At 39.3% G+C, this 16,247-nt stretch overlaps 1 protein-coding gene across 3 annotated transcripts in view; it reads right to left on the reverse strand.

Moving 5' to 3' along the window:
* Positions 1 to 3,962: 3,962 nt before the first annotated feature.
* raly (RALY heterogeneous nuclear ribonucleoprotein) overlaps positions 3,963 to 16,247 on the reverse strand; it is a 126,798-nt gene continuing 114,513 nt past the window's right edge. For all 3 annotated transcript variants that reach the window (XM_034870214.1, XM_034870213.1, XM_034870215.1), the window contains 3 exons: positions 15,607 to 15,788; positions 13,784 to 13,831; positions 3,963 to 4,672 (listed from right to left, as the gene is read on the reverse strand). In XM_034870214.1, the coding sequence (XP_034726105.1) occupies positions 13,787 to 13,831; positions 15,607 to 15,788 (227 nt within the window). In that variant the 3' untranslated portion in view covers positions 3,963 to 4,672; positions 13,784 to 13,786. The remainder of the gene's footprint in view (positions 4,673 to 13,783; positions 13,832 to 15,606; positions 15,789 to 16,247) is intronic.

Here is a 16,247-nt window from a genome sequence, read left to right on the forward strand (position 1 = left end):
ATATTATCTAATATTCCTAATTTTGCATTTAACGGGTCCACTCAGATAGAAGCACTTACCAACCGACTGACCTGTCCCTGAGCTCCACAACCCCTACTTATCATCAAAGTTGTGTAAAATGCAAGAGATGAGATTTATGTTTTGACTTTTAAACAAGAATTCAGGTGGATTACACAGTTTATCTGACCGAGCTGCAGCAAAGCCCTCCCTGCTTTGCTCATAACAGATTATTACTGCAGGGAACCAGGTTTGAGAAACATGATCCACCTCTGCTTTGATATTCTGATTTGCTGAATATGTTGGGGGATTTTAAAAAGACAGATAAATATTAAAGACAACGGTTGTCAAGTCAAAGCAGCAGAGGCCGAAATATTTTGACCGCTACTGATCCTGCCTACCCATAGTGCCGACTCGGCATAGTCTTTCATTAGACCCCGGTACGCGTCTAAACCCATGTTATCTGTTAAGACTTAATTTTGTCTTTTATTCGTATTGTATTATTGTATTGTTGTACTCTTGTATTTACAATAATAGGCTGTTATCTACAAAAAAAATAAATAAAAATAACTGGCAGTTAAACCCGTTATCATTCGAAACATGACTTATGATGAGTATTTACTATCTGTGATCATGTGTGAGTAACTGTACTGTGCTGAGAACCAAAAATGCATTCCTGTCAATGTGAGGTAAAATAAAAGAGGTAAGACAAGATGTGACAATGCTTTCAAAAGGTTTTGATTCATGGAGGACATTGAAAGCTTCACCAAATAGTTTCTGATTATGGTCATCGATGACGAGAGTCACGAGTTCCAACCTTTTATTCTGATTATTTACATGTGTTGCGAAGGCCTTCGGCAGCCTCTCAGTGCAGACAGAGGAGTCAGCATCACCACCTTCATTGCACAGTATGCACATGTCAATAATACCAATAATAGTAACAGCAAAGCCTATTTAACATCAGCATGTACAAATCAGACATGAACAATAAGAGAAAAACCGGGAAGAGGTAGGGAGGAGGGAGGAGGGAGAAGAAACAGGAGGAGTAGAGGAAGAGAAGTAAGAACGGGGGAGAAAGAAAGCCGGCATCATCCTCTGAAGCTAAACAAGAGCTCAGATTGGTTTAAAAAAAAAGAAAGAAAAAAAAAGAGGTAAATTCCCCTGAGCTTCTTCTTCAGTGAACACTAAAGTCAAAGAGAATCAAATCAAATCTCCTGCCATATCTTTGATGATCTTTTTAACACTTAATATTGTTGTATGAAGCTCACCTTTACATGAACCAATGTCTAAAAAAATGTGTAAATCACCCATTTTGAATGTTATCGCTCCATTACAGTAAATGGGCGTTCATCAGTGGTTATCAGAGTCATAGATATGGGTTTAAAACACACCTACTAGTAGGTTCAGAAGTCCGTTATCACCCTCCTATTCATATAGTAATGGTTGCAATTAGCCCGGTCAGGATGTCTTGGGGTCGCTTTTTAACACACTGGGAGTCCCATTGTGAATTCATAGAAAACGCACATAACTTGGTCAGCATGTGTGTGTAATTCAGGCCTGTGTGCAATAAGAAGAGTGAAAACATTATAATTTCTCCTTGCGAGATTTATAAAGTATACATTATTATTATCATTACATTATCTTAATGAGGAGATTTTATCTTCTTATTCTCCATACCATTGTTGTGTCTGTATGCACCGTGAGTGTAAACAGACACAGGTGGGGGTTCCAGCAAACAAATGGAGTAATACTAATATTACTCATAATAACTTGTATGTATTAGCACCTTTCATGAAACCCATAAACACTTTCCAGACTTACAGGAGAAACAGAGCTATGGGGGTTGTAGGCCGCGGTGACCTGGTGGTGTTCGAGGAGTTTATGTTTTTTTAAATGGGTCCAGGGGTGTAGCGTTGCAGATATCTGCAGGGAGGGTGTTCCAGGGGGACGGGGGTGCAACACTAAAGGCTCCATAGGTACAGAGTCTGGTGTGTGGAATTGAGGGCAGGCCAGCGTCTGAAGACTGCAGGTTTCAGGGTGAGGGTGTCTGGATGGAGGAGGTCGGAGAGGTCCAGTGGGACCAGGACATGGAAGGATTTGTGAGGAGGAGGATTTTGTAGTTGAATCGGGAGCCCGATTGTTAGCCAGTGAAAGAGGGAGAGGGTTAGGGTGATTTGCTGTCAGGTCCTGTTTTGGGTGATGACCCTGGCAGCAGAGTTTTGGACATACCGGAGCCTTTCTAGGGTTTTGCTGGGGACCCCAGACCGGACTGTAGGGACCTACCGCCTCGTACCCATGGTGGTGATAACAACTGATGTGGGTGTGAACACCTGTTGTGATGGCGGATTATTCATGGGATTATAACAAGTATATACAAGGATGTGCAGTTTACAAAATAGTGGATGTAAAGGTGAACTTCATTCAGATCCCAGTCTGGATTCCAACGTGCTTTCACTCTCACATCAGGACTAGCATGCAGCTCCTCGCTGGCTCCTAGTAACTTCTTCTGGAACGCTTACGTTTGTACAAATACTTTCATTTGGGAAATACTGTCTGTTTACTTTCTTGCTTTTGAGAAGGTTTCCGTTAATCACTTTGAATTAGTTGTGAGCACATGAACTGTTGTGATCAAACTCAAGTCAATGCTTCCCATTTTGTCACAAAGGAAAGGGTAGAACAGGAGAAGTAGAGTTAAAAGTAGACAAGAGAAGAACAAGAGGATAGTTCACACGACACTGATCAAGACCTATGTAAATCCCTTCTGATGTTACTCATTACAATGAGAGAGGTTCAGGAAAAGGAAAAACAAGAGGGGAGGTAAGGAAGAAAAGAAAAGAATCAAAGAAAAGAAAGAAGATAGAAGAAAGACAGGAAAGGGGAGAAAGTTGAAAAGAACAAAAAGAAAAAAGAAAGAGAGGAAAGAGGCAATAAAGGAACAGATGAAAAAAGTGAAAGGTGATACGGAACAAGGAAGAAGCTTGGATGAAAGGGAAGGAAAGAAGAAACAGGGAAAAAAGGATGAAAATGGAAGATGAAAGGAAGTACAGATAAAAAGGATGAACTAAGAATAAAGCAGAGGTGTCAGAAAGATAGATATATAGGAGGGAAAGGAGACGGTAAGTATGCTTGAAGAAGAGAAGAGAAAGGAGGTAAAGATGAACTGGGGAGAGGAAGTAAAGTAAAGAAGATGAGATTGGAAGGGAATGAGGAAAAGCAGAAAGAGAGAGAAGGATCTTTTCAGAGACAGATTCACATTATGAACAGTAACAAAGAATCCTTCCGTCTGTTTTTAACTGAGCATACGACACAGTGGCAACACACCGAGGACTTAAACACTTCCAACACCACCTTTCCTGCCTGCTCACAGTAAATGAATTCACCCCACACCTTTTTACTGGATGAAGTCACTGCTGCAAGACCAGTGATTTGGGTCATAACACAAAAAAAGGAACAATTTAACATGTTTGGAATACCAATGTTTTCAGGTTGTTTGTTGTCTGGGTTGGATTTTTCAACACGCTGATCAACGATGAAAAACAGAAGAGAAAAAAGAGATAGCTCGTAACAGTTCCAAGTCTCTTTGATGCTGACTTTTATACTGAAAAGAAGTGAAGATGGTAATGTCTGAAATGTAAAACCAACAGCAGTAAAGGCCGTTAATCACTGGCGATGTTTGTTTTTTCACGCAGTTAATTTGCACTTCCTTATGATTTTTTTCGAACCCCTGTACTCTTACACAGAACGCGAATATATTATGCGGAGATATTATAATTATTATTATATTATTATTAGTTAATATATTAAGCGACCTGATTTTTTTTCCGACACAAAAAGACTCCTTAATGAGACGGCCTTGATCAGTTGAACACTGTTTCCAGTTTACTAACAACATGATTTTGTCTTGGAAATCTTTCAGAAATGATGTACCCAAAAAATAAAGTGTTTCCCATCATAGATTCATTTGATTATTTGATGTGATTCGGTCTATCGTTGACATTTTGTGATTGATATATATACTGTATATGTATATATTTATATATATATATATATATATATAACAACATTGTAAACATCATGAAGCCCAGCCTTTCGGTGCATTTTCAGTTTTTATCAAAGAATTTGCACAAACTAAGGTTTCGACAGGATTGTCTCCCGTGTTGTTGAAAGTCCTCTTAATCAGCACATGATGTTCTGATGACCTCCGTCTTTCCCAAATGCGATTGCTCCTCTGTGTGCGTGTGTGTGTGTGTGTGTGTGTGTGTGTGTGTGTGCGCGTGTGCGTGTGGAGGAGGGTAAAAACTGTTGCTTTAAGATGGATGTTTTGACAGCAGCCTGCTGTTTTACTATCTCTCTGCGGCTCTGACGCAGCATCAAATCTGTCTCTCCCTCCGTATTTCTTTCATCTATGTGTGTTGCTGAGTGTAACTCATCCTGTTTATGATGTGTTATGGCAGTATCCTGCTGTTTTAGTATGTTCCTGTGGCTCTGACAATGTGTCAAGTCTGTCTCTCTACTGTGTGTTTGTGCGGATGTGTGTGAGTGTGTGTGTGTGTGTGTCCGGCTCCCTGCTGTTTGATGGCCTTCTGTGCTGTAATCCAGTTCTCTTTCTGTCCTCGGCGCGCTCAGTGTCTCTCTCTTTCTCTCTGTCTGTCTCTTCCACCACAGTCCACGCTACCTGGAACACAGAGGACAACTCAATAACAATAGAAATCCACTACGAGTGCATGGAAACATTTGCGGCAATCGATCTCAAATCACAACCACATAGATGTGTAAGCACAAGACTGTCTTCTTCGGAACAAGCCAGCGGCTCTGTGAGGCCGTGTTTAGGTACAGTGTTTCTTACAGCTACATGCTAATGTTAGAAATGCTCACAATTACAAGGTTAGTATGCCGATGATCATGCTTTTTTTTTGCATGTTACCCATCTTAGCTTATAAAGTGAGCATGCTATTATCAGCCAACTGGCTCTACGGAAGAGTCAGGGGAGAACCCACCGTTTACAATTCATTCCAACAGGAACCTGTCTTGCGTGCACCCAATTTCATGGCAATACATCCAATATTTGTTAAGAAATTTCACTCCAAACTAGAAATGAATACCTCATGTTGCCACTAGAGGAAACGTCAGGCATCATCACAGTCAATAGAATACATCATCTAGGAACCTTGCATGTCTGAACCAAATTTCACGGCAATCAATCCAATAGAGACTTCAAGCGGCAAAGACCATTCAACAGACCGACGGCCCGACCAAAAAAGGTGAAAGCAATGAAATAAAAGATTAAGATGTATAGTGTAGATGCAATAATACTAATTGCTATTGGCTGAATTAATAATAATAATAATAATAAACAACACAACTCATTTACGTTATGTTGATTATGCCAGACACATTTTCGTGTGAATGGACAATACAGGTTTTAGCTTATCTTAATGTAATTACTCAAGGAAAGTATTACCGGACTAGCATCATCACAACCACCTGGAGACAACTTGTGGAAGGTTGTTTTGAACCGAGTGAGCAAAAAAACCTTAAATCACAACCGCATTCCAGCTTGAATATCGTTTGAGCTCACAAGAAAACACAGTCAAAGAGGTTGTGCAATAAATACATCTGTTTGCATGATAGATAGATAGATAGATAGATAGATAGATAGATAGATGAGTTTATGATACTTTTCTTTATCCTTTTCTAATAATTTACAATGCATAATTGCTTGTCTTGAATGTGTGTGTGTGTGTGACACAATACTTACACAATATAATACTCAATTGTAATGCATGCTTTCTTTTTGAAAGTAATATTAGGAGACAATATAGTTGCAGCATGTCACTTCTTCAGTCAAAAACTGTTTTTACCTTTACATTTTATGTTTGCATCCCACAAGACAAAACTTACTCATTTATCTTAGACTTTAGAGGTTCTGGTAGGTGTATTTTCTGACCTCTGGAAGAATGTAAATAAGTGAAAATAAAAAAAATATATACATAATAATAATAATATTAATAACTCTTTAGTTAATATTTCTATATTATATAATAAGGAAGAGACGAACCCTGGAAATCTTGCAAGCAACGTTTTAAAACTTTTGAGTTTGAGGATTTGCAGATTTAGTTTTATTTCCTTGGACCTCATGGGCTGTGGAAATAGCACTTTGGTTCTGTAAATCACGCCTGCTGTGTTTAAAATACTTAATACAAGGAGATTCTAAAATTTCTTCGGATAGATTGACTCACTGGCACTTATTTCTCCAGAGGGGATTGTTTCAATGTAAACAAACCCAACGGTCGTGCTTGTAATACATTTTTGATCCACAGCTTCAAATCAAACCGTAAGTGTTAACTGACAACTACAGCCTTGATTTTCCGGACCTGCAGTATCATCAGCATGTCAATGTCAATGTGAAATTTATTTACATAGCACAGTCAAACAACCGTGGTCGACCAACGTGCTGAGCAAGACAGAAAATCAAAATCCAAAATGATCACGTGAAAATACACAGTTACAAAAGGCATGACACAAGACAACGCATTAAGAGACATTTGACACCCGCACTCAGCTAGGAGCAAAGGCAAGAGTAAAAAGGTGTGTAATTAGCAAAGAGTTGAAAGTACATGTAGTCTGCACCCTCTGAAGATGGACGGCTGTTCCACAGGGTGGGAGCTGGATCCTCTCTACTTCCTAGCCTAGCTCTGAGACAGCCAAAAGAAAGCTGTTGGTTGAGCTCAGTGTTCTGACCGGTGTGTAGTGATGTAAAAGTTCAGGCAGATACAAAGGGGCCAAAGCATTTAAAGCCTTGAAGACAAGCAGTAAGATCCTAAAATTGGTCTTGAATGAAACGTACAGGAAGCCAATGAAGAGTTATATGTTCCCATTTTCTTGTACCAGTTATTCTGTGCTGACTGGAGCTGAGTTGCAGTAATCTACACCGAGAGGTCATAAAAGCATGAATAACTTTCTTAAAGTCTTTAGGACTTTAGTGTAGGACCAACAGACTCAAGGACTCCTTTGTCCCTGATGCCATGAGGGACTCTACACTACAACTCCTGTCTCAGGGGGAGGACAGTACACACACACCTGGACTCACATAAATACCTGGACACTTTAACTCTAACACTTGACTCAAAACTTCATGATAATTTACGGTAAATGTCTTTTTATTATTGTTATTATTATTACTGTTATTACTGTTATATTTATACTGTCTTCCTCTTTGTTTCTCTCTATACTGTATTCTTGCTAAAATCGGATTTTGGAAATTTCAATTTCCTTGCATCCCAAAAGGATTAATAAAGAGAAGTCTAAGTCTCTAAGAGAAAGATTGGCAAATTATCAAATTTGAATGAACTATCAAAGATAATACCAAGATTCTTGACAAAAGGTCAACAACGAGAGGCAAACGGGCCCAAGGCACCAAGAGTGAGAGAGTGTCTTGGGCCCGAGGGCACGAGGGCAAGAGGTCGTTTACCATCAACACGGAGAAAGCATAAATATATGTATCCTATTTATAAGTCATGTCTGTGTGATGTATGCCCTGTGGCCAGTTTTGGGATGTAACAAAGTATATTTACCCACTGTAAAAAAGGGAGTTGGTTTTTTTCAATTTAAAAACATGCGTTTAATGCATTCTTCACAAATCATTTATATTACTCTTTCACACATATTTGAATCTTGTATAATTCATTTTCATTTTTAAATTTGATCTGAACCGGATATCAAGTTAACTGCAGTGAAAACATTTTAAAAGGGTAAAAACAGTGCACAAACACGTTTATTTTGCATGTAACCTTTGGAGTTGAACTTTATGTAAAACATAAAACTAAACATTATATTTTGAAATCATAAATGCAATGTAAACTACAATAGTTGGTTCAGGTTTTCCCCTGATGAGCCATTCCTCCCTGAGCTCCAAAAACTGTCCCAGAAACCACTGGCTCATGTTTTTACACTCCTTAAGTAATTGATTATTTCTGAGATAATTAATTGTACAGTAAAATTTGTAACTGTGACACATCAAATATGTCTAAAAACTTGCACATTAATTGGAAAAACATGAAAAAAGGGAAACAATCATCCTTTAGAGCCCACACCCTATGTTATATCTAATTATTCTCCAACTGTCTTCATCCTTCTGAAACCAGAACTAAACAAATGTGGATTTTCACTCCCGACACCTAAAAAGAGGAAAACAATCGTCTGATGTTTCTGTTGTTAAGTTACTCAACAACAGGGAGTTTGGCGTAAACTGAACTACTAACCCTGAAACCTATTTTTAGTAGAATTCACAGAATTAATGGGAATATATATCAGTAACAGAACAGTTACAGTCAAAGAGACTTCAGGAAAATGACATTTTCTGATTGATTTTTGAGTAAAGATTCAGGGGATTTTAAGAAAACATCCGTAGAAAACGTTGTGAAACGGAACTAGTTAACGCTAAGGCAACAAATATACTGAGAGTTAGGAAAACATCAGGATTTGGCCTACGTAAAACTACTAAAATGAGAACATAACTAGGTCAGAAGTGAGTTCATTTGTGTGTGTGTGTGACATTTGACTTTTGGTTTCACACAGGACATGAACCCGGTGGTCCTGAGTGGAAGTCCAGTGTCTGTTTGACCCATTACCCATGCCCAACTCACTCTTGATGCAGATTTTGGCACTCTTATACTTTGTCAAGTTACTTCCTCCTTTGCTCCTGTGATATACGGCCACGACTGCACATTACATCTTTTACCCAGCTGAAAGTGCACCCGTAACTCTAAGGGTCGTAATTCTGTCGAATAGGAATGCACAGATGTCATACATACACTTCTGAATTCAGGACAACTTACTCTTTACAGTGATAGTGTATATTTGATGTAAGGGCATAACTAGGGAGGGTTGTCAAGACGTTTGGTACAATATTTTTCTCCATATTAGTTATAATAACTTTGGGGATTTCCTTTATCAAGTGCCAGAATTGGAAGACAATACTTGGGTTTATCACTATTTATCTGCAAATCAAATGCTTCCCATCAGTCTCAGTTGCACTTTGGGTAGAAGGGAAAATATTAAATAACATTTTCAGGGTGTTATTTGTATTTTGTGTTTGTAGTTTATTTCAATGAAAGTAGCTAGCACCAGCTACAAAAGTCGCTAAAAGTAGCTAGATGACGCCATGTGCTCATTTGCATACTTGTGATGTCATTATGCAATCATTTGAATAAAGCTTAGTTGTTGTGTCAGCAAGCTAGATAAAACGAAATAGAAATCTTTAGCCAAACAACCACTAATTCACTACAGGAATGTATATTGCATTTGAGTTATTAGCTATTAGTTATTATTAGTCATGCAAACTTATTGAGGAGAATAAGTTGATTTGACAAAGCGATACTTATCCAATCCTTTGATCATAGTCAAGTTATTATATAGCTGATATAAATGTAATAAAACTTGGAAAAGTGGTATGACTCTTTAAACTGACGTTCACCTGACTGCGACCAAAGTTCAATCGTGTGTTTTATCCAAAAATCCTCTCATGGCAGAAACATGTATCCTGAACATTATATTTGTTCCCAACACTCTCTGCAAGGAGACCGTGTGCTCAGGGTGCGATTTGTTGGAGGGGTGTGCGTCAGATACATTAAATAGATAAAATAAGAAGTATTTTAATACAGAGCTCCAGGAGGCCGGGTACCAGTGGCATTTGTTTAGCCGCCAATAGGTGACCGCAAACCGGCTTCAGGCACTGCCAGATGACGGTCTTCTCAGGGGCCGTGGTGGTGGAGTTTAGCCAGAAATTAAGTTTAGGGAAAAAGTTGTTGTTAAAACACTCCCGCAAAGTGAACTCCGCTCTTCGGCTTGGCAGCGCAGTGTTTTATGTTGACGCCACGTTGTGCTATTTCATTCTGACATTATTTTCCATTGGACATTAAAGCTCATAAATCAGTGTTTTGGCATGGCTGGCCGATTGGCACTATCCATGTACTGAAAGGGGGATTTCATTCTTGCATGTTTTGTTTTGTTGTGCATGATCAAAAAATATCCCCCACTTCGTGTGTGGAGCTAGGTTTGTTTCTTTATTACATGCGAGAAAATGAATGATCTGAGAGAAGAAGAAAAAGATTTAGGTTATCCCACTGACAGCAAAAAGGCCTTTTATAAGACAGAAAAAAATATACGTTTGAGAGAAAAAGTTTTCATACTAATAGCAAAAAATTATAATATTTGAGACTGGAAAAAGTATTAATATAAATTGGTCATTTTTAAAATTATTTCTGAGGAAAAAAAATCTCTCTCAAAACACTTTTTACACTCTTAAATATATATTTTTTGCTATCAGTGTGAAAAATTGTTCTCTCAAAACGTTTTTCTTTGCTCTCGTGTCAGGATCTAGCTCCATAGCCATTGTGTGCTCAATTCATAAACTCCTGTGGGCCCTTTTCCTGAAAAGACTTTGACTTAAAAGCACACTCGTACACTCGTACGTAAAAGGGTTGGACATCAGGTTTGTGAAAGAGCAGCAAACACAGATGGACGTGGCATTCCTGCTTTTCTGATCTTTAAAGACAAGACCAGAAATTCACCTGATATTTGTATAGCAGTAGAGTTACTCAAAACTCCGGTTCCTGTTCCTTTAAAAGCTTTTAGAATTCTTGGTCAAGGAATAGAAGGTTAACATCTGTTAAAATGCTTCCACTATAGCACTTGCTTTTAAAAAACAATTAATTTGTCAGCATATAAATATCTAGCGCTCCCATGACAATCCACCAGTGCAGCAGAGCAGGCGCTTACATCACCGTACTTTGGTTTCTTCCACACCCAATATTACGCAACACACTCTTCTTATTTGCTGTAATATTTGCTTTGTAAAAACTACTTCTACAGCATTCAGTCCTGTCAGTCCAGCTGTTATTACATCTCTGAACAACCCGTTCTCAGTCCTAACTTGTCAAATACTGCCGCCTGCTCAGTGGCTCTCAGCGTCGGATATGTAGAGGACTGGCAAGCGAGACTAATGACCCTCTGAAGAGCTCCGCTGTCTGCTGCTGAGCAGCCGGCGTGACACACTTAGCTGCAGGACGCTGTCTGGTTTCTTGGCATTTATATGCTGTGATGTCTATATACTGATATATTTATATACCGATATGTCTATATACTGGTAGGTCCATATGCTAATATATCTACATCCTAACATGTCTATATAGACTAGACTTGTATACTAAGTCTAGTATGGCTATGTTATTTAATCGGCTATAGATAGATGGTATAGAAAGTAGAAGAAAACAAAAGTGTAAATGTGTTTGTGTGTGTATGCATCTGTGTCTATGATGTGTAAATAATAATAATAATAATTCAACACTCTTGAAGTCTTTCAATACGGTTTTAAAACTCTGCACAGCACCAAAACAGATTTTTTTAAAGTATTTAATTATATGTTTTTTAGCTACTGACTCTGATGATTGTGTTTTGTTGGTGCTTCTTGTTCTAACTTCTGCATTTGACTCGGTGGAACATGAAACCCTGATTTCTTGTTTGGAGCAGTCGGTGGGCATCAAGGGCGTAACTCTTAGCTGGTGAAAGTCCTTTATGGAAGGTCGCACTCTCTGTGTCAGCTGTAGTGACTCTGTGTCCTCCTCTGCTCCTCTCTCATGTGGGGTCCCACAGGGCTCAGTTCTTGGCCCTCTTCTCTTCTCTCTCTATCTATATGCTCCTGCTTGGTTCCATACTTACGAAGCATGGCAATCTATTCCCCTGATGTGCAGCCAGATCTATGTGCCCCTTAAAAAGAACAACTCTCTCGGACCACTGCTCAACAGCCTTCATGACATTAAGGCCTGGATGGCTTCTAACTTATTAAGTTTTAATGAAACAAGTGATGGTTTTTGCTGTCCACACTGGGAACCCTTTTGTCGACCTGGGTCCCTTGGCTCATTATGTCCAGCCAACCGTCACCAATTTAGGGGTTGAAATCGACACCGATATTAAGCTTGACAAACAGATTGGGGCAGTGGTTAAAGCACTACGGCAGCTAACCAAAATAAAGCCAATTCTTACTAAGCAGCACTTTGAGAAAGTAATCCATGCCTTTGTGACCACTCGGTTGAATTACTGTTATGCCCAAAATGTAGGCTTCAGTGCCTCATCTGTTGCTTGTCTCCAGATAGTACCAAACGCTGTGGCACGTCTTTTAACTGGTAAATATGAGTACATTACCCCTGTTTTAGCTTCACTGCACTGGCTAACCATATATTTTAGGATCCACTTTAAAGTTAACTTACTTGTGTTTAAATCCCTAAATGGTCTTGCCCCATCCTGCCTGTCCAAGGCGCTTCACCCCTACTCACTGACCCGCTCGCTCAGGTCAGCTGAACAACTGCGCCTGAGTCACCCTTAAATGAAGCGGAAACTTAAAGGGGATCGTGCTTCTGCTTTGGCAGCACCAAAATTCAGGAATGACCTACCTCTGACTATTAGACAGGCATCCTCACTGTTTACTTTTAATTCTTTTCTTAAAATCCACCTTTTTTTATAAACTTCCGTGTCCTCCTTGGCTACTAGCAACTTTGGTGGGGGCGCGATCATGGAAGGCCTTTATCATGTGGATACGCTGATTGTCATTACTTAGAATTAATCATGGGGGCGAGAGAAACTATACACTATAGCTTTAAAAACATTGAACATGACTGACACAAAGCGTTTGATATTCATCTATCCTTGAAGTCAGGATCAAATTATAAGAAGTTGAGGCTGATTTTTATCAGATTTGCCACTTCAAAGCATGACACAGATTTCTACACATGATAAGGAAGTGCCAGATCATTTTAAACCTGTTTCATATGTAGACTTAGTGTCTCTGCTTTGATCTTCATGAGATCTTATTACCAAACTCAATTCAGTTAGTTTGCTGGCTCTTCCTTTCATACTTTAAATGTGTACATGTTTAAAAAAAAAAAAAAAACTGAAATGTGGCAGGAAAACAACTGCAATATGTCTTGAAGTAAAATTTCCAAAACGGTAAATTCAAAGGGGGGATCTGGTCTTTGACTATAACAACAGGTAAGAGAGCGGGAGAGACAGACTGGCCTTGCTCATAAGTTTTTGAACCCATGCTAAAGTCAACTAAAAAGAGGAATACAAAAAAAAATCATCTTTTAGAAATTGATCTTAATGCCTTAATTTTCAAAATAGGAAAAAATCTAACCTTTAAGGACGCCAGTGAAACGCTTCGTGAATGATGGTGTATCGTAAATAAATAAATGTTCTTCCTTAAAAGACGAAGGGTCATAAGTATACACCCCTCTATGTTAAATTCCCATAAAGGCAGGCACATTTTTTATTTTTAAAGGCCAGTTATTGCATGGATCAGGATACTATACATCCTGTTAAAGTTTATTAAAACAACTCAAATCAGCTATTAGTCTGAAATACTGAAATAAAACCATGCCACTCCTCTAGGTATGGTGAAGGCTATGTGATGATGTAGGCCTATTTTAATTTTAATAATAAAAATCTGCCTGGCTCTATGGGAATTTAACATTGGGGTGTGCATACTTATAATCCCTGTATTTGAAGAAGGAACGTTTATATTCGATACATTATTCATTCACAAAGAAAATTGGTGTCCTTAAATGGTTGGATTTTTCCTGATATTTTTAATGAAGGCATTAAGATCAATTCCCAAAACGTGATTTTCCTATTCCTATTTTTAGTCAACTTCAGCATGGGTTCCTAAATTTATGAGCACCACTGTAGTTTTAAATGTTCAAAAATCAACGTGATTTCATAAAGAAACACTCACCTCTCATGGGTGAATGGAGTCCATCTCTGGTGATAGGCGACAGTTATCCTGGACAAAAAAAAAAAAAAAAACACACTCAGAACACACACAAAAATGATCCGTAGTTATCTTAATCCTTTATGGTAATGTACAGTTTTAGCGTACATACGGGAAAGAGACGGGATGAATATTTCCATTCAGATTTATAAAAAAAAAAAACCCTCTGTAAGGTGTTTACTGCAACTCTCTTAAGAGTCTAACCAGGCCATGTTAGTTTTACTCCCTGTGCAGCTGCTGTAGGATTTACCCTCCAGCAGTTTTAAAGAAAAGTCCACTTGGCCAGTTAATGCCGGGAAATACATCGAGGACAAGCCGTGTAAATAATCTGAAATGATTTTGATCTCTGGTCATTTAACAAGACAGCGAGCAGTTACTGCCTCCGATTCCATCCAGCGACTGCATGATTAGATTTCAGCCTGCTGCTGCCGCGTTACTACAAATTTGAGATACTTTAAGATTTTATCAAGTAATTTTCTGAAAGGAGACTTTACCTTCTACCAAAGTCATTTTCTGGTAAGATAATTGTACTCTTACTCAAGTTTTGCTTTCAAGTACTTTTTCAGCACAAGACTGCATCTACTAAGCGGTATGTGTGTGTGTGTGTGTGTGTGTGTGTGTGTGTGTGTGTGGTAACGTGTGTTCCCATATACAGAATGTATCTAGTACCATCACAGATGTGGATGTTCAAGAACAGCCCAGTCCAGTTGGTCTGTTACCAGGTACATACAGTATGTATGCTGTCATTACTATTGTTAGTTATACACACCCAGTTTACCTTTCCTGTGTAAGTGTATCATCAAAAACAGTTCAGGGACCGCAACCCAACTGGGAATAATGGCCTGTGGTGTCTCGCCATAACACAACACAAGATCACACCCGTTTCACTAGCTGCCCTATGAACGTACGTACAATGGTACAGTGATGAAATAAATACATAAAAACACCCACCACGTTTTGTAAAAGAATTTAATGACAATGATGAGGAAAAAATGGGACACAGAAACACAAAATAACCATCAGCAGCCCAATTAATGTTGTTTTTAGTTAATGTCCGTCATCTATTTTAAAGGAACACGCCACCGTTTGTTGAGATAGGGATCATCTCGGTCTCCCGTAGCTGTAGATAGGTGAGCCAACGCATTTTTTTTTCCTGGTGCATGCATTGTGTCATCTTATCTAGTCTTAATCTGCATAGATACATGTACTCGTGAATGCACAAGCAATAAGAAGTTATAGGTTTTGTTGGCTCACTTTTACTCATAACATGCTAACCGGCGTCATAGGATTCCATTCACTACGCTAAGCTAACTAGCGGCTGGGCTGCCGGTGTTGCACCGGACTAAAACAATGCATGCACTGAGACAAAAAAATGCGTTGGCTAGTCCACACAGCATTCTGGGATGGGAGAAAAACGGGCTCAGGTTTATTGCCATTTCTTTAAACCAATCACAATCATCTTCGCCTCGGGAAGGAGCTTGGTTTGTCAGAATGTGAACGTTCAAAAGTTGTTTCAGTCGTGCAACAGAAAACTCAGATTGGACAGATGGTCTAGCTAGCTGTCTGGATTTAACCCTGCAGAGGTCTGAGGACCAGGTAACCATAGTCCTCAGAAATCCACTGGAGTTTAAAATGCCAACTCAAAGAAAGTGGAAGCTAACGGACATCCGGCAAAAATGAAAGACATCCGGCTGAATTTCCGGCGGCAGTGAACTGACAGGAGTCCTCACTATTTACAAGATAATTGGCACCAGACCTCAATCACACACACACACAGTTGTAAATACCGGCATGTAGTCGTAGGTGTTGTCCTGCGTGTGCTCTCCCTCCTCCTCCTCCTCCTCCTCGTATTTGTCCTCTTCAGCTTCGCTGTTCTGTCTGTGTGCCTCCTCGCCCTCCAGCTCTGAGCTCGACTCCTCCTCTTCCTGCCACACCTCGTTGCTCTTACACCCGTCTGCCTTCCTCAGCTCTGCACCAACACACACACAGAATAATAAGAATACATTTAATTTGTACTGCACTTAATAATTATGCAAATCCCTAAGTGCTACATGTCAAACCAGGTAAGTGCTAAAAATAAAAACAAATGGAGAGCATGAAAATAAAAAAATGTAATGTAATTTAAAACGTAAAAGGCAGAAGCACAGAGACCCAGAACAAGAAGAAATGTGAAACTTTTTGAGTGGTTTTAATGAAAAAATTTTCAATTCCCCCCCCCCTCATTTCTCCTTAATTGGGCAAAAGAAACCTTCTTTTCAATTAAAAAGAAGAGCCTGATTTGAGGTTTCGATTAAGAGTTTAATCTGTTGTGTTCTACACACCGCCCTGCTGCACACCGCCCTGCTACACACCGCCCTGCTGCACACCGCCCTGCTGCACACCGCCCTGCTACACACCGCCCTACTACACACCGCCCTGCTATACACCG

Source organism: Etheostoma cragini, chromosome 4 (assembly GCF_013103735.1).
Source record: "Etheostoma cragini isolate CJK2018 chromosome 4, CSU_Ecrag_1.0, whole genome shotgun sequence".
NCBI lineage: Eukaryota > Metazoa > Chordata > Actinopteri > Perciformes > Percidae > Etheostoma > Etheostoma cragini.